At 37.9% G+C, this 19,612-nt stretch overlaps 1 protein-coding gene and 1 pseudogene across 4 annotated transcripts in view; both read left to right on the plus strand.

The window, feature by feature from the left end:
* Positions 1 to 304: 304 nt before the first annotated feature.
* On the plus strand, positions 305 to 3,581 carry LOC107871899 (annotated as a pseudogene).
* LOC107870850 overlaps positions 3,519 to 19,612 on the plus strand; it is a 44,773-nt gene continuing 28,679 nt past the window's right edge. For 3 of the 4 annotated variants that reach the window (XM_047413141.1, XM_047413143.1, XM_047413142.1), the window contains exons 1-2: positions 3,519 to 4,714; positions 12,788 to 12,903. In XM_047413141.1, coding sequence (XP_047269097.1) covers positions 3,888 to 4,714; positions 12,788 to 12,903 — 943 coding nt within the window. In that variant the 5' untranslated portion in view covers positions 3,519 to 3,887. Of the gene's footprint in view, positions 4,720 to 12,787; positions 12,904 to 19,612 lie in introns of all 4 variants that reach the window. The other variant, XM_047413144.1, reaches the window with a different exon arrangement.

Raw genomic sequence — 19,612 nt, forward strand, 5'->3', positions numbered from 1 at the left:
ATGGAATTGTTTTTTTGGAACAATTTTCTGATTTCTATTACTGGAAGAAAATAAACTTGTTACAAGAAATAAAATGGTGTTCAACAATAACAACATACCCAATGCAATCTCATAAGTGGGGTCTAGGGAAGGGTGACGTGTACACAGCCTTACCCTGCCTCGGAAGTTAGAAAGAGTTTTTGATAGTCCCTGAATATAACAAAATTAAAGGAAAGATAAAAGGCACATAAAGACCATTGATGGGCTTGATTTCTACAGATAATTAGAAAAAAATTATTAGAAGGAGGAAGAGAAGTATCAAAGAATGAAGGAAAAGAATGTGAAGAGTAAAGAGAGAACTGAACTCCTCAATTTTGTATACTTTTCACCATAGCCCCAACATTTTTAAATGAGCAAGCAAACGGTCGCCTAAATTCAACTAGACACCCCTCACATGATCATTATAGTATCTGAGTTCATTGCATTCTGGCCAATTACTATGTAATGATGTTAGTTATCTGCCATTGACCACTTGATTATTTTAGCCACTGAAATAAGTAATTTTCGAAAGGGTACTATGTTAATTAAGCATTTGTGGTACATACTGACAGCGTGCCGAAAGACATCTCATTTTTTTGCATAGGTCAATCTTATATCATGTCCATTAATTTAGCAATTTCTCTATTTAGAAGAATAAGCAATTGTGTGTTTGTCGCCTTTTGTTGTGTGCAGAGTTTGGAAATTCTTATGCTATGCTTGTGAAATTATTTAATATAATTATAGGACTGAATTAAACACACTTTACATGGATCTTCTTAAGTTCTTTTCATATATTCTGTTGTAGGTCATTGGTGCAATTGTTAATATAGTTAAAAAGCCATGGGGACGTGTCATAAAGGGCCAACAACATGACCATGGTAAGCCTTTTGATTTATGAAAGAATTTGTTGCATATTTCTATAATGAATTTCTCCTAAATGAAGCTTTGACTTACCTTATGCTGCTAATATTATAAATTGTAAGTATTCTTCTTGATTTCTCATCTTTCACTTCGTTGATTTCCTTATTTTTCGACTCTTATGTCATTTCCTTGGGGTGAAATTAATTTTCTTAGACCAGTACATGAGTGATTGGAATTCCTATTGTAAGTTATGATAAAACATTTTGAGTCATAATGTAACTTTTTTTTTCCTACATAATTATATTTTTCATAGAATTAGCCAGCATTACATACATCTTAGTTTTAATTTAACAATATGGTGTCAAATTTGATAAGGCAAGATCAAGTTCAAAATCAAGTCTGAGACAATCTTGCTTCCAAATAATGAGTTATGTCTGTCAAAGCTTTCCAAATAGTTTAAATATTCTTATTTCTCATTTGATCATGATCATATTTGAAAGTTAGATCTTCATGAAAAGCTATAACATTGAGATTGATAATGGCTACAAACTGGTTAATATAGTTAACAAAATAAACCTGACTTACCATTGTAATTCTTGTTTGGCCACATTATGAGTTATTTCTATAGTTTTTATTTTCCTGCCTATCAATGTAGGTGATATCCAAGTCTTATTAGGCAGAGTACTCGGTACCTGTCTAGTGAGGTACTAGGTACCCAGTGAATAATTTGGGATATGTGCAAACTGGCTCAGACACAAAATTTTTCAGTCATTTTCTTATGTTGGTAGCATATGGCCCTTTACTTTTGTCTGTCTTCATAGTACTAAGCCATTAACTTATTTCAGATCTCTAGGATTTTTTATATTCAACGTGCAATTAAATGAATTATATGGATATAAGGAGATTGTATTGGTTGTTATAGGGGTTTTGATTTGTCACCTGAGAGAGTTCTGCCTGCATTGATGAAGACACTTATTGAACTGCAACTGCATTATCTTGATCTCTGTCTGCTACTCCTTTCTTTGCCTTTTTGCGGTATTTAGTTGTAGTCTTGAAATCTAATTGAGATATCTGAACATTTTATGTGGAAACCCATTGGCCCTTTTGTTTGAAGGACGGAGCGAGCATGCCTCTAAGAGCAGGGGTAGTGTCCGACTTCGATTATGAAGGAATTTGGAGAGAAATAAAGATGTTAGTGACAGATAATTGGTACGAGATATTGGAGTATGTAATTTCACAGTCAAGCAACTTAGTAAGCTCCAAAATATTGCACAGATAATGCCTTATGTGTGTCAGGTTAGTTGAATATTCTAATGTCCCTTTTTTTTGGGGGGGGGGGGGGGGGGGGGTATTTAATGGGTGTAAAGTTATGTACTCAGATGGAGATGCACCCTGGATGGAGACTCGTAGTAGAGAGAGTAGTAGGAAAGCTAAATAAAACCCCAGGGCAGGTGCTTGTGTAATGGGCTATGCAAAGAGGAACCGGTACAATTCCCAAATCTGATCATACTGAAAGAATTGAAGTGTTCTTATGGGAAATTCTATTTTGCAAAGTTCCTTAGAGAGAGTTGTCTCGGCCCCCTAGGTATTCTCTACCTACCCACATGTGTCAGTTTTGGGTATAAGTACCTTCTGTCATTCGAGCTTTTCTTGGGAGTGGCATGGGCCAGAGCCAACTTCCAAGCTATTTGTGATATCCCAGATCAGGTAGTGCTCTCTTCTCATTTATATAATATGGTGATTTATAATTTGTTAATAAATTGTTACCTTTGTGAATTGGCATAATATATACATAAACATGCTCTTGAACTTTCCGTTGGCATCTATATATTATGCCTCTGGGTGTGCATGAGTAGACGCGTAAATTTGTATAAAGTTTGACAAGTTGAACATGTATGACACATACTGAAATCATCTCTATGTCTTTTATCTCAAACACTGCACAACATATCATTATTAATACTTTTCTTTCTTTTTTCTAGTTAATGCATGGATGTAACTTTGTTGCCAACTATAACTGCATGAATTCACATTTTTAACTTTGGCACTTTTGCAGCAAAAAATATTATATCAATGTAATACTTTTAGAATCTGTACAAATAAGCAGGACTTACCAATGTAATATGAAGTATAACATTGTATTATGTAACTATAACATGGCACAACTTACTATTTCATTTACTGATACTGCTTTCTTTACCATTAGAAGTCCGCCCGTGCATCGCACGGGCACGAGCCATCTAGTATAATATAAAGTAACATTATCTTCTGCGGATCCGACTCCTCTCAATTTTCACTCGATTTTTTCCAAGTCCCCATTCTGATTATCGACACATAACCTAATTAAATTAAATAACTAAGATTTAATTTATTTCAAACTAAATCTCACTATGATTAATATAATAAATATATTATATCAACTAAAAATAGGTTGATTATTTCTATCGTTTCTCCATATTCCCTCCATGATTAGAGATTTAATTTGGAATAAATTTAAAATAGGTAATCGATCTTTGAGGGAATATTGAAAAATAATAGAAATAATCAGCCTATTTTTAGTTGATATATTAATCATAGTTTAAGATTTAATTTGAAATAAATTAAATTTTAGTCATTTAATTTATTTAAATTGTGTCACTAATCAGAATGTCTCGGGAAAAATGGAGAGTAGAAATGGAGAGCAGCCATCCGTCTTCTGCTGACAAAGCTCCCTCGTGGCGATGGGAATTTGTTTGAAAGGGAAACAAAATGGTAAGTGCAGGTGTCGCCCTGCGTTTTTCGATTTCGACCGAACTCGTCGCAAGGCCCTTTTCTCTCCTCCACCTATTTTCTTCTTTTCTGCTCTGCATTCCCATTTCAATTCTTCTTTACACAATAACAATACAAAAACACTTTCAGTCAAATTCTGCCATTTTTCGTATATACTGCGGCTATTTGTCAATACAGAAACTCATTTTTTTTTTCAATTTCTTTCCCCAATTATCTATCACGTCTGATGAGTATTTGTAATGGCCGTTCCATGGATACACCTTTTCTTCTTCCACATTCTTGTTCACGTTATTTTTCTTAGTTTTTTCTTTGTTTCAGCATCACTTTCTGACTTTTCAATTGTTGATTACAATTTGGATTCCGATCCATTGAATGGCGACTATGCACCCCCATCACCACCACCTCCGTATCCACCACCCCACCCACCCTCTCTCACATGCCATGAAATGCGAGGTATTGGGTCACTGAACACAACATGTGAGCTGAATTACAACGTGAATTTCACACGTGATGTGTACCTTGAAGGTACAGGGAATTTGTTCATTCTTCAAGGGGTTGTTCTCAGTTGCCCTTTTCCTTCTTGTTGCGTTACCATTAATGTAACGGGACACCTTAAGCTCAAGGCTAATGCCAGAATTTTAGGTGGGTCTGTGTATATAGTAGCAGGAAATGCGAGTTTGTTTAGTGGGTCGGTTATAAATGTAACCGGATTAGCGGGTGACCCACCTGAGCAATCAACAGGGACACCTAAGGATTATCAGGGTGGTGGTGGAGGCCATGGGGGTAGAGGGGCAAGCTGTGTTATGGATAATAAGAAGCTCCCAGAAGACGTGTGGGGTGGAGATACTTATTCTTGGGAGTCATTGGAACATCCTTTCAGCCATGGAAGTAAAGGGCAGAGTACTAATAAGGAGGATGATTATGGAGGTAATGGGGGTGGGAGGATCTGGTTGGAGGTGAAAGATATTTTCGATGCTTGGGGAGCTCTTTTGGCTGATGGAGGGGATGGAGGAATCAAAGGAGGTGGTGGCTCTGGCGGCAGTATTTACATCAAGTCCAAGAAAATGTAATGTAATACAAACTTCTCTTGTTGTTTCTTGTGTATACTGTTTTTCATTTAAGGATTTAACCAATATGTGCTGACACTACCAAAGATTTCTGCACTACTACTGCAGTTTGACTGTAACATGTTACTTGTGATGTTTTACAGGTTACCAGCCAGTACTTGTTTATATAGGAAACTGGTTGTGTTTAGCCTTGAAGTAAACATACAATGTAAAAATTTTCTTCACCTATAATTTTCCTTACAGACCAACTAAGTTTGTCTGAAGATGGTTTGCATGTTTTCCCCAACATAAACCCTTTCCTCTTTGATTATTGATTCTTGTTCTAGTGATGGAAACTTTTATCGTCAACTGTCGAGTTGGAGGTTGAGTTATGTAGAGGGGAAATTAAAACATTGTTTATCGCCATTGGAGTGGTAATCCCTAGTTCAAACACAGAATTAATGGTTGAAGGTTCAATTACATTATTAGTAGGAATATTAGCCTAAACATATCTCATTGAGTTTCAATATAAGGGACTCATGCTTCCCTTACATAAATGAAAAATTAGGGTTCTTCTGAAGAGGTGAGGAAGGAAAGAGAGAATACAACTTGTTTTCCTAGGAGAGGTGGGAAAAAACTTTATCCCCTTTTTCGACCTAGAAACTGAAAAAGAATTCTACTTGGGAAAAAATATGAAAAGAAACTAAAGGAGACCCTATCTTATGAGATGGAAAATGTGAAAATGATGAGTTGAGCAAATAGAAATACTAAATCATTGTAGATTTCATAGTAGAGTTCTCCATTGGAAGTTGCTCACCTACTTTGGATTGGAGGTGTATGTCTGATGTCTCAATTTTACCGGGACAATCTATTCTCCTGTTATATTATCATTTCTGGATATACGCAAAATTAGCACTAGCCTGCCAAAGCCTACATGATTGCAAAGCCTACATGATTGCAAAGCCTACACGATTGCAAAGCCTACATGATTGCATGGTGTATGTGTTCAAGTATATGAAACAAAAAGCTAAAGTTGATGTCATGCAAATAAATCTGAGGATTACATTTTTTGAGTTTGGAATAAGCCAAAGGAACAACGCCCTGGGAGATGTACGTTACACGAGGTAACCATTACCTGGTGCTGTGTGTAGTATCTTTTTATATCTTCCTTTTAATATATTGATGAGGGATACCCGAATGTAGAAAGTATCTACAAGTTAAATGGGTGCTCTATATTGATTCCGCTCTATTTATGCCTCCTCTCTGTTTGGGCTTATTTCATTCAAAAACCCAATGGCTAAAGTTGGATTGAAGACATCATATAAAATGCTCAGGCATGTCTATCGAGTCCAGAAAAGACCACTTTTCCTGCAATAATTTAAATTTTCTGATTTTTTTTTTTGAAAAGTTTTTCCATTAACTATTCATCAGTTGTTAATATAAAAACTATTGCTATTTCAACCGGGGGGGGGGGGGGGGGGGGGGGGGAGTAGGATATATTTTGCTGTGGGTTTCAAGTCTTATGATAATTTTAAACTCAAGTTAAGGGCTGAAGCCTGGTTCAATTAAGTGGAATTAAGCCGGAATTCGATGCGTAGAACTACTTTCAGTAGGAAAACCATGGAGTGGGTATGCTTTGTTTTACTGTAGGTTTTAAGAGAACTGATACACAGGTGAGAAGATGATAATTGAAAGAACAACAATGACTAATCTTCTACTTCAGGAAAAATAACAAATAGTAGATCACTAATTATTATCCAAAGGTTATGTGCAATGTTCTGGAAGGTTATTTCATTTAAGATGGAAACTTCATAAAAAACAAGATTTAAGAGCCTTTATTACAACAACAACAAACCCAGTGTATTCCCATAGCGTGGGACAGCGTGGTGTCTGGGGAGGGTAAGAATTACGCAGTCCATACCGCTACCTCTGAAGAAGTAGAGAGGCTGTTTCTGATAGACCCCCGACTCAAGAAGGTCTATTGAATTGTGTAATTACATTATTACATTGAGGCTCCATTTATAGATACTACATTCCAATCCTTTTTCAAGTAGGGTTCTATATGTTATTCCTATTTCTACTCATATTCTCACACTCTCCCTTAAGCTGGTGCATACAAGTCATATGTACCTAGCTTGTTACAAATGTAATTAAGATGAGGACTGGTGAGGGACTTAGTGAAGATATCCACAAGTTGATCACTCGACTTCACAAATTTTATAACAATATCTCCTGAGAGTATCTTTTCTCTGAAAAAGTGACAATCAATCTCTATGTGCTTAGTCCTCTCATGAAACACTGAATTTGATGCGATATGAAAGGCTGTTTGGTTATCACACACGAGTTCCATCTTACTGGTTTCTCCAAATTTTAGTTCTCTCAGCAACTGTTTGAGTCAAACTTGCTCACTACAACCATTGCTCGATATTTTTCTTCCGCACTAGATCGGGCAACCACACTCTGTTTCTTACTCTTCCAGGACACCTAATTATTCGGATGTAGAACGTCTATCAGAGGGTGATCCTGCCCAATCAACATCTGTGTATCCAATGATATGCTCATGGCCTTAATCCTCGAAGAGTAGTCCTTTACATGGAGACGACTTTATGTATTGCGAAATACAAACAATTGCATCCCACATGGGAAAGTCATAAACTGACTTACAACACTCACGAGAAAGGATATGTCAGGCCAAGTCACTTTGAGATAATTCAACATTTTAACCAACTGCCTATACCTTCCAGGATCACTGAGTGGCTCCCTATGTCCCAATAGAAGTTCAGATTCGGATCCATAGGAGTGTCAGTGGGTCTCATCCTATCATTCATGTCTCCTTAAGAATGTCTAAGGCATACTTGCGTTGAGAAATAACAATACCTGATCTGGACTGAGCAACCTCAATACCTAAAAAATATTTTAGTTTGCCGAGGTCTTTAGTCTAGAAATATTGAAAGAGATGTTGCTTCTAATTAGTGATACCATCTTGATCATTGCCGGTGATAACGATATCGTCAACACAAACCACTAAATAAATACGTAGATTTGGTTTAGAATGTCGATAAAACACTGAGTGATCAGCTCAACTACGAATCATGCAAACTCCTAGATTACTGTGCTAAACTTCTCAAACCAGGCTTGTGGGGATTGTTTTAGACCATCGAGTGACCTGCACAATCAACAGACAAGGCTACTCGACTCATCTTGAGCAACAAAATTAGGTAGTTGCTTCTTATAGACTTCTTCCTCAAGATCACGATGCAAAAAAAATTCTTAATATCCAGCTGATAAAGAGGCCAATAACGAATGACAACCATAGATAGAAAAAGAGGGACAAATGCTATTTTATCTACGGGAGAGAAAGTGTCACTATAATCACGCCTAAGTATCTGTGTATATTCTTTGGCAACAAGGCGAGCCTTAAGCCTATCAACCTGACCATTTGGACCAACTTTGACTACATAAATCGAACGACAACGAACAGTAGATTTACCTGCAGGAAGGGAAACAAGCTCCCACGTATCAGTTGTATGTAAAATAGACATCTCATCAGTCATATACCTGCAGGAAGGGAAACAAGCTCCCAAGTATCACTCGTATGTAAAATAGACATCTCATCAATCATAGCCCGCTTCCATCCCGAATGGGAAAGTGCTTCACGTATAATCTTAGGGATGGAAATAGAGGACAAAGATGATACAAAAGCATATTGGGGTGATGATAGACGATGATAATTCAAGAAAGTATAAAGTGGGTTAGCATTATGAGTTAATCTTATACCTTTTTGAAGTGCAATTGATTGGCTAGGAGGAGGCAAGTCCGCAGTAGGGGCAGCTTAAGGCGCATGACATGAATTATTTGGGACTTGTGTTGGACGCAGGTGACGATGATAAGTCAAAAGTGGTGGCACTGCAACTGGAGATGTAGAAGTAAATTGTCGATTCCTCAAAGGTTGGTGTGGGTAAGACCTCAGAGATATCAAGATGATTAGAATTAACTAATGAGAAAATAGACTCTGAAAGACTCTCAGTACTACGTGAAAATGTAGCACGGGGGTGTTTCCCAAGTTGACACGAGTCACAATCTAATGTGGATAAACTAGACAAATTGGGCACAATCTTCTATAGTTTGGATAGAGTCGGATGTCCCAAACGTTTGTGAATAAGATCTAAGAGTTTGTAACAAAGCATTCTGTGAAGAAATTTGAAGAGGTAAGATGGTTAAGGCCCTGTGATTCATGTCCTGTGCCAATCGTTTGTCCTGTACTACGGTCCTACATTAGTAAAGAATCAGCAAGAAAGTTATACTACAATGAAGGGCACATGTCAAATGACTAACAGATGCAGGATGAGATGCAAGATTATAAGGACAACTAGGGACACAAAGAACAGAGTCTAGAGTGACAGAAGATAGGGGTTTGGCTTGGCCAATTCCTTTTGTTTTTTTTGGGATCCCATTGACTAAAGCAATAGCACGAAGAGATTTGTCAATGAACAATATCAGACAAAAGTGATTTATTACCAGTAATGTGATCAGAACCACCTGAGTCCACAACCCATTGGAGATTGTCTAGTTGAGTCTATTGGTAGAGATATATGCTTACTTGCTCGATACTGAAGATACTCATTATATTCCTTGTAAGATAAATATACCCATTGATCACCTCTGGTGTTAGAATGAGCAACATGAGCATTTTTAGGTGGTCGATGATGCATAGAATAACACATTTCATGGGTATGTCCAAGCTTATTACAATAACTGCACTTAGGTCGGGAATAGCATATGTCACGAGTATGTCCAAGCCTTTTACAATAATTACATCTAGGTCTAAATCTTCCAAATCGGCCTCCTCCTCACCAATTCTTCATGGACTATGACGTTTGATATTCTGATTTCCTCATATAGGGTTTAGATTTAATCATAGGACTTAATTGAGCAAAAATGGTTAGTCACCGAAAAATTTGTCAGTTGCCGCAAAAAATCAATTTGCCCAAAAATTGGATTTGATTGTCGAAAACTGGCTAGAATCAAGAAATAGCTAAAGGGATAACCTTGGAATGAAGAGGCAACCTCACTGGAAAAAGAAATCTTGCTAGAAACTGGCCGGAAACAACTACACGTACCGAAGCGTGATGCGCGTGGTGGCGCAGATCTGAGACTGCCGGCGGCGCGTGACAACGCGTGAATCACTGGAACTAAGAGTCGATTATTGGGGTTGCTCGCCCGAGTGTTTTGCACCTCGTGGTAGTGTTGGCTTTTGCACAACACTTATAAAACAGACTAGGGCTCAAATTACCTTGCCGTCACTGGAAATTGACGCACGGTGATTGTGTGATTGAGTTTTCTTCCCTGTAAGTTTCTCACCAAACCTACTCTGATACCATGTGAGAAATGTAGGAGAAAAATATTATTAAATGTTGTGTCTATATTATTTACATTGCAACCCTATTTATAAACATTACTTTACAATCTTTTTCCATGTAGGATTCGATATACTATTCCTATTCCTACTCATATTCTAACAATTGCAAATTCTCAAAAAAGATAGATCCTAAAATTCCTTGTGCGGACTTTGTTAGAGCCAACAAATGATAGACGATGAAATTATGAAGTCTCTGTTACTCCTTAAAAGAAATGCAGTCAAGAATTTGGTATGTAGTTCAAAATACTAGGACAAGGAACAATGGAAAGAAGCCATGAACGTGGAACAATGAAGGTTTTTAACTCAAAATTATACCTCGGAAGGTTAAGGGGTTGAATTGTAGATCCTAAAGAAGAGTGATAAGCATGTTGGTTCTTAAACAGAGAGGTGGTGTTGTCTTTTGTTTTTCGAAGATAAAACTTAAAAAGAAACATTGAGGAGGCAGTTAAGCAGTTATGGGGGAACATGAGATAAAGTATGGATAATTGGAGGCTAGTGGAGCTAAGGAAGTATCCTAATATTGCTGGTTAAAAAATATGGGAAGGGGAAATATCTCAACGGGGTCTCTCTCTCACATGCAAATTCGTATCTCGAACATAACATTTCAATCAGAACATGATCGCGATCTATGCTCCAAATTGTACTAGAGCAAAACAAGAAGTAACAACAACATAACCCGTGTAATCCCACAAGTGGGGTATGCGCAGGGTGGGGTGTACGCAAATGTATAACGTACATATAGTAGCGAAGAAGCCATGCTGAAACTAATGAAGAAGAGAATAGTAGCATTAACAAATAATACGATAACTTAAACAAAGAAACCAATTGGTAACAGTAAAATTGAAGAATACGATAGTAAGAGAGTAATGATAACACTACTGGGAAGGAAACTTGACAACACTCGACTATCTATTAACCTTTAACCCTAATCCTTTACCTTCATATCTTTCTATCTCAGGTCATGTTCTTAGTAAGCTATGGGTGTGTTGTCTCGTCTAATCACTCTCATAATACTCACTATAGACAACCCTCTCTCTCACTAGGACATCTGTGCATCTTCTCTTCATATACACGAATCATCTCAGTTTCTCCTCCACCACGTAGGACACTCTCACAATCCTCCTCCTCTTTATTCGAGTATGAGACTATCAATGTGAAGTTTACATAGGATCCGAACCTTAATTAGTAGAGGTTTCCTTTAAGTTTATTGCATCATGAAAAACTAGATACTATTAACTCTAAATTTTCTTCATACAAACATAAATATGTATTAAGACTCTTTTATCAATATTGAAAACTTAGTATTTACCCAGTGTTTGGTATATGACATTTCTCATGTGAAAAATTAAAAGGTGATAAATTTCCCCCAGTGGATAGAGTTCACTTTTTCCTATTATCAGGAGTCAAATTAGGGAAGAAATTTTGTAATTTCATGTAATTAAAAGGGGAAGAGGGAGAAAGAGGGGGGGGGGGGGGGAGAGAGAAACTTGTCGAGGAGAGATTTAGAGTTAGACAACCGTTTAAGATTTGGGCAGGCAAAAGCTCGCGGTATGATTTAGTAGCGTAATAGTATAATGATAAAAAAATTGTATCATTCAATATTGACTTTTTGAATATTTTTAATTGATTCGAAAAATGAGTAGTGAGATAATAAATGTATATATGATCTTGTTCGATAGTATATTTAATTTGAAATAGAGGGTTTTCATGTAAAAAAGTATCTCTGCAGGGGTGTATAAAACTTTATTTTAGGTTGAGTTTCTTGAAAAAGAAAAGTACATTTGACAAAAACATTATCTGTGAGCTTATGAAACTATCTTGAGCTTGAAATTTAGACGCATTTTTGAAAAGAAAACTTGTCCAACAATCAAATCAAGGTCTAAAATTTTTGAAAGTATACTTTGAGAATTGAACATTTGTGTGCTTTACATAAAATTCTCTTAGAACTTGATAAATAAATAAACATCAATGTTACCAAAGGCCAAAACCATAAAAATACACTGATTGTCTGTTGGGGCTTCAAGCGCAAATCGCGGTTGTAGTGAAGAAAGACGAAAATGATGAAAACAAATATATATATATGTAATTTCAGGGGAATAACCCTAAACACAAACAACAATTATGTGAAATAAGGAGTTGAAACTGCTGTTAATTGAAATATATGAAGTAAAAACTTTTCGATCAAGTGCAAAGATGCGTGCTTGCTAAAGTGGTGGTTAAGCGAAGCAAAGGCCTAAACCGGTGCTGCAGTAGAATATACTAATAAAAAACGCTGATAAGCATAACCCAACAGTTAAACTTTGGATGAGGAGTTTTAAAAAATATATCATGGTTTTTTGGGAATCTTTGACCTCGGCATATTATGGTACGAAGGGGTCTATAAAGATTTTGAAAGAATTCAACAAAGCAAAATCATTATCAAGTGGTTATATGCATACCTTTTTATTATAATTCTAGAAAATAACAATCTAGTGTCCATTGTGTATTTTTCTACTTTTAGTCTATCTATACATTGATTGCCTGATTAAAATTCTAGGGCAGATTGTCATTCTTTTATGACGAGTCTCCCTATATGCTACATTTTGCTATTGGTTAAGTCATGCTATCCGATGAGTGAGGACATGTCTTTTTGAGGTAGTATCATGTATTCAAAGTTGACTTTTCTTCTAAGCAGGACAGGAGGTGGCAAAATAAGTGCTTCTGGGGGGAATGGATTTGCTGGAGGAGGTGGTGGAAGAGTTTCTGTTGAAGTCTTTAGTAGGCATGACGACCCAGAATTCTTTGTTCATGGTATGAATAATTACAAATAAAGTTTATACTTCTCTGTCATTGCTTCACAAGTCGTGTTTTTCTGAGAATTTTGCTGCATTTGAAAACCATCTTTGGTTTGAGGATAGGGTTTTAGGGCATTATAATATTGTTGAATTGTCAACTGAGTATAGGGTTGTAAAGCATTAACAATTTTTGCAAGCTTCAACTTGTTTGTCAAATTAATTATGCTTCAACTGAGAATACGGCTGATGAGCATTATTAATATTAGATTCAAAAAAAAAAAACATTATTAATATTCTACAAACTTCAACTTGTTTATTAAATCAATTATGCAGAGAGATGCAGAACTCATGCATATCTCCTAGGGACCAAATATGAATGTGAACGAAAGACTGCATATATCGAGGTTTTAAGTCTTTGCTAAATGGAATGTAGAAGCATATTGCCCACCCATTATGGTTGTTAAGGATTTCCAACTCCTTAACCTTGATAGGAAGATGGCTTATTCAATAATTCGTGCATAAGGGTAAGGAACTTTGGATGAACTAATGCGAATGGGTGTAAGCCTCGCTGCTCGGAAACACCCAGTGCTGACCACACTGAGAGACACGAAAGCGCAGGTAACGCCAGTTGGCGAAGTGGCGTTAAGCATCCCTAGCGGTACGAAAAGAGGGGTCGTGATGATATCATCTACGTCCGTACCGCTCCTCGTGGAGTAGATCCCGCATCAAACCAAGTCTTTGACCAGGGAACGGGAGAATTCCCACTACCGCTGGCAGGCCAGCCGGGCCGTGAGCGCGGTGGGAACGGGCTTCCCAAGAAGCCAGCCCGGGCCGGGGTCAACATAGAATGAAGGGGACGGCCCTAATCTTGTGTTGGCTTTGCGGGTTGCGGGCGGAGAAAAGCGGACGTGGGGACTCGGGTCGGGGCGCAGCGTAACTAAGAGAGCCATTCCATTTAGGGCGAGACAAAATGGGCGGGCACGGGCGGTCTGGTGTCTGAGCCGATTGGTCAGACGACGACTACTTCACTTATTATTTTAGTATTAGCCGCCTATCCCGGAATGGAATGGGATGGAATAGAAAGAACGCGAAGCGCTAGCGCTACAGGGTCGGTTTTAATTGCCTACCCATTTTAGATGGTAAGTATTTTGGTAATCAAGAGGCAATCTAAGAGCCACACTCTATCTACTCATCTGCCTACTTGAGGTATAGAGATTTCCTGTCACTTTAGACCAGTCTAATGTTTAACACTTGATGCAATGGATGTTAGCTGCAAATTTTCTTTAGGAATCCAGCCTTCCTGAGTCTGTTCCTTCTCCTCATGCTGAACCACAGAATAGCTCTTCCTAATGTGTTATCTACTTGTCAATACTTAAAATTGCCTCATTTTTAAATAAGCTAAATCGAAGTTCTTTGAATACTAGGATAAGCGTGTATCATAAGCTAAAATTGAATCATTTGTTATTGTTTTACAAACCTTGGCACAACCAAATCAGGAAATTCCCATTAATAAACGTTTTTACTGTGATAGGACCTCCCCTTAGGGGATATATGGTTTATATGGTTTTCTTTAGGTTCTCCAAGCACAAGTACCTTTGTTTAAGAAAACATTTTTGGTGTATAAAGTCTAATTCTCAGGATCTTCCATGTATGTCAACCTCCTTTCCCTGCTGATTTGGGGACTATGTGAGGGCCTGCTTTCTGTTCTCTTATTCTAGTTTCTCTTTTTCCCTCCAGCGTAGATTAGAGCTTTTGTTTTAGGAGTTAGGAAAAAGGGCCAAATTTACCCCTTTACTTTTAAAACATTATCTAAATGTAACTTCCATGAATACCATTAGCAAAGTTCTGATTTTTGCCCCTGGCCTGCCGAAAACCCCCTATCCCCAAATCAATGTTTAATTTATTTTCTATATTTATCAGAATATCAAAGAAACAAGAAAATCCATTAAATTGGTTTCTTATTGAGATCCAAACTTAGTATTTTATAAATTGAAGTCTGTTATTAAATTGGAGTCTTTTATTGAAAATTCATTTTCCCCCCAAATCTGTAATTTTAGTCAATACGAATGTTCATATGAATCTAAAATATAAGTGCATTGAAATACTTCAAGTTTGTTTACTTACTTTTAAATTTAGTAAACTGCTTGTAGTTTGAAACATTGCTATCATCTACTTATTATCTCAAAAAAAGGAAACATTTCTATGATCTACTTATAGATTAACTAAGTTATATATATATATATATATAGAGAGAGAGAGAGAGAGAGAGAGAGAGATAGATAGATAGATAGATAGATAGATAGATATAGATATTATATCCACTTTTACCAAAAAAAAAAGTTTTTAAATATTTTAATAAATTGACCAAAATTTTCCATGTAGTAAAAGCACGGTTCTTATGAGCTTAACTGAAGAAGTGAGGATTCATATAGGTGACCCAACTTGTTTGGGACTGAAGCGTAGTAGTTATAAAAGCACGACACTTAATTAACTCATTCTAAAGATAGGGCGCACAAACTCTACCCCTTAGTGTGGACAACTTCGTGTAGTTGAAGGATAAGCAGCGGAGATATTTAGTCAAATCCGCCTATGGTTTCTATGAGAAATAATGGAGAAAAATATTATTGAATTGTGTAATTACATTATTACATCGAGGCTCTATTTAAAGACGCTACATTCCAATTCTTTTTCAAGTAGATTCTAAATGTCATTCCTATTCCTACTCATATTCTAATACTCCCCCTCAAGCTGGTGCATACAAGTCATATGTACCTAGTTTGTTACAAATGTCATTAAGACGAGGACTGGTGAGGGACTTAGTGAAGATATCTGCAAGTTGATCACTTGACTTCACAAATTACGTAACAATATCTTCTGAGAGTATCTAAAGTGACAATCAATCTCTATGTGCTTAGTTCTCTCATGAAACACTAAATTTGACGTAATGTGAAGGGCTGTTTGATTATCACACACAAGTTCCATCTTATCAGTTTCTCCAAATTTTAGTTCTCTTAGCAACTGTTTGATCCAAACTAGCTCACAAGCTGCTACAACCATTGCTCGATATTTTACTTCTGTAGTAGATCAAGCAACCACACTTTGTTTGTTGCTCTTCCAAAACACCAAATTACCTCCTACTAAAACACAATCCGGATGTAGAATGTCTATCAAAGGGAGATATCAAAGGGTGATCCTGCCTAATCAATATCTGGGTATCCAATGATATGCTCATGGCCTCGATCCTCGAAAAGTAGTCCTTTACCTAGAGACAACTTTATATATCGCGAAATACGAACAACTGCATCCCAATGACTATCACAGGGGGAAGTCACAAATTGGCTTAGAACACTCACAGGAAAGGATATGTCAGGTCTAGTCATTGTGAGATAATTCAGCTTTCCAACCAACCGCCTATACCTTCCAGGATCACTGAGTGGCTCCCTCTGTCCTGGCAGAAGTTTAGCATTCGGATCCATAGGAGTGTCCTATCATTCGTGACATAGGAGTGTCAACGGATCTACATCCTATCATTCATGACTCCTCAAGAATGTCTAAGGCATACTTGCATTGAGAAATAACAATACCTGATCTGGACTGAGCAACCTCAATACCTAGAAAATATTTTAGTTTGCCGAGGTCTTTAGTCTGGAAATATTGAAAGATGTTGCTTCAAATTAGTGATATCATCTTGATTATTGCCGATGATAACGATATCTCCAATATAAGCCACTAAATAAATACATAGATTTGGTTAAGAATGCCGATACAACATTGAGTGATCAGCTTTACTACGAATCATGCCAAACTCTTGCATTACTATGCTAAACTTCCCAAACCTGGCTCGAGGGGATTGTTTCAGACCATAGAGTGACTTGTGTAATCTGACATACAAGCCGACTAGACTCCTCGGAGCAATAAAACCAGGTGGTTGCTCCATATAGATTTCTTTCTTAAGATCACCGTGCTGAAAAGCATTCTTAATGTCCAACTGATAAAGAGGTCAATGACGAACGACAACCATAGATAGAAAAAGACAGTCAGATGCTATATTAGCCACGGGAGAAAACATGTCACTATAATCAAGCCCAAACATTTGCGTATATCCTTTAGCAACAAGACGAGCCTTAAGCCGATCAACCTGACCATCTGGACCAACTTTGACTGTATAAACCCAATGACAACCAACAACAGATTTACCTGCAGGAAGGGAAACAAGCTCCCAATTATTATTGGTATGTAAAATAAATATCTCATCAATCGTAGCCTCCTTCTAACCTGAATGGGAAAGTGCTTCACCTGTAATCTTAGGAATGGAAATAGAGGACAAAGATGATACAAAAGAATAATGGGGTGATAATACACGATGATAACTCTAGAAAGTATAGTGTGGGTTAGCATTACGAGTAGATCTTATACCTTTTTGAAGTGTAATTGATTGGCTAAGAGGAGGCAAGTCCGCAATAGGGGCAGCGTCAGGTGCATGACATGAATTATTTGGGACTAATGCTGGAGGGGGTGGCGATGATAAGTCAAAAGTGGAGGCACTGCAGCTGGAGATGTTGAAGTAACTATAGATTCCTCAAAAGTTGGTGTAGGTAAGACTGGAGGTATGGGCAAGACCTTAGAGATATCAAGATGATCAGAAGATTTATAGTAAGGTTGAGATTCAAAGAAGATGACATCGGCGGACAGAAGGTAATGACCTAGATCAGGTGAATAACATCGATATCCCTTTTGAACTCGAGCGTAACCAAGGAAGATACATTTGAGAACGTGAGGGGCTAATTTATTTTTTTCTTGGGCTAAGTTATGAACAAAACATGTGCTCCCAAAAACACGAGGGGTGATAGAGTAGAGATGTGACTGAGGAAATAGTCTGGAATGGGGAACCTGACTCTTAATCGAAGATGATGTCATTCTATTAATGAGATAGCAAGAGAATGATGTCTTAGTGAGAGGCCTAATTTTCTTTTTTGCAATACCGTTCTGTTGAAGGTTGTATGGACATGATGTCTGGTGAATAGTTCCTTAGTAAGTCATAATCTCCTGAAACTGGAAGGATAAGTATTCTAAGGCATTATCACTACGAAAAGTACGAATAGAAACACCAAATTGATTTTGTATTTCAGCACAAAAACTTTTGAATATAGAAAATAACTCAGGATCTTTCATTAAGAAAACCCAAGTGCATCTTGAAAAATCATCAATGAAACTAACAACAACAACAACAACAAACCCAGTGTATTCCCACATAGTGGGGTCTTGGGGGGTAAAATGTACGCAGTCCATACCGCTACCTCCAAAGAAGTAGAGAGGCTGTTTTCGATAGACCCCCGACTCAAGATAGAGAATAGTAAACAAAAGCGTAATGAAACACGAAGCATGATGAAAGGCATAACATATAAAGAGATAAGACATAATAAAACAGAAATTAGAGCAATACGAGATAAGAAAAATAAACGCAATATGAAATAAGAGATAAGAAATAGGACATCAGGAATATGACCCCCACCTAGTAGTAACGTACACTCACAGACCAGAGATACCCGCCGCACCCAAACCCTCCTGACTAGGGCTCCTACCTATGGACACAGTCCTAGGATTACTAACCCGGCTATACATGAGCTCTTGTAACTACTTGCTACAACCCACGCACACATTCTAGCCTTTTACCCTTATCCGCGACCTTCACACCTTCCTATCTAGGGTCATGTCCTCAGTCAGTTAAAGCTGCTCCATGTCATGTCTAGTCACTTCCTTTCAGTACTTCTTCGACCTACCTCTCCTTTTCTTGAAGCCATCCAACGCAAGCCTCTTACACCTACGAACTAGGGCATCCGTGCCCCTCCTCATCACATGCCCAAACCATCTCAGTCTTTCTTCCGGCATCTTGTCTTCCAGCAAAACCACTCCCACCTTCTCCCGGACAGTCTCATTCCTCACTCTATCCCCTCTAGTAAGTCCACACATCCAACGCAATATTCTCATTTTCGCCACCTTCATCTTTTGAATGTGGGAGTTCTTGACTGGCCAACACTCTGCTCCATATAGCATGGCTGGACGGATTGCCACTTTGTAGAATTTGCCTTTAAGCTTAAGTGGCACCTTCTTATCACACAACACTCTCGAGGCGAGCCTCTACTTCATTCAACCTGCTCCAATACGGTTAGAGACATCCTCATCAATCTCGCCATTCCTCTGAATCATAGATCCAAGATACTTAAAACTATCCCTCTTACAAATATCCTGGGAATCCAACCTCACCACCACATCGTCCTCCTACCTCAAGTCACTAAACTTGCATTCCATATACTCCGTCTTGGACCTACTTAACCTGAACCCCTTAGATTCAAGGGTTTGCCTCCAAACCTCCAATTTTTCATTCACACCCCCCCCGCGTCTTATCAATCAACACTATATCTTCCGCAAACAACATACACCAAGGCACCTTCCCTTGAATACTCCGCGTCAACACGTCCATCACTAATGCAAACAGGAACAGACTAAGAGTCGAACCCTGATGCAACCCTGTCTCGACCGAAAAATGCTCTGAGTCCCCTCCTGCCGTTCTCACCCATGTCTTTCCTCCATCGTACATGTCCTTAATAGCTCTGATGTACGCCACCAGGACCCCTCTCGCCTCTAAGCATCTTCAAAGAATCTCCCTAGGGACTTTGTCATACGCCTTCTTCAGGTCGATGAACACTATGTGCAAATCCCTCTTC

Source organism: Capsicum annuum, chromosome 5 (genome assembly GCF_002878395.1).
Source record: "Capsicum annuum cultivar UCD-10X-F1 chromosome 5, UCD10Xv1.1, whole genome shotgun sequence".
NCBI classification, from domain to species: Eukaryota; Viridiplantae; Streptophyta; class Magnoliopsida; order Solanales; family Solanaceae; genus Capsicum; species Capsicum annuum.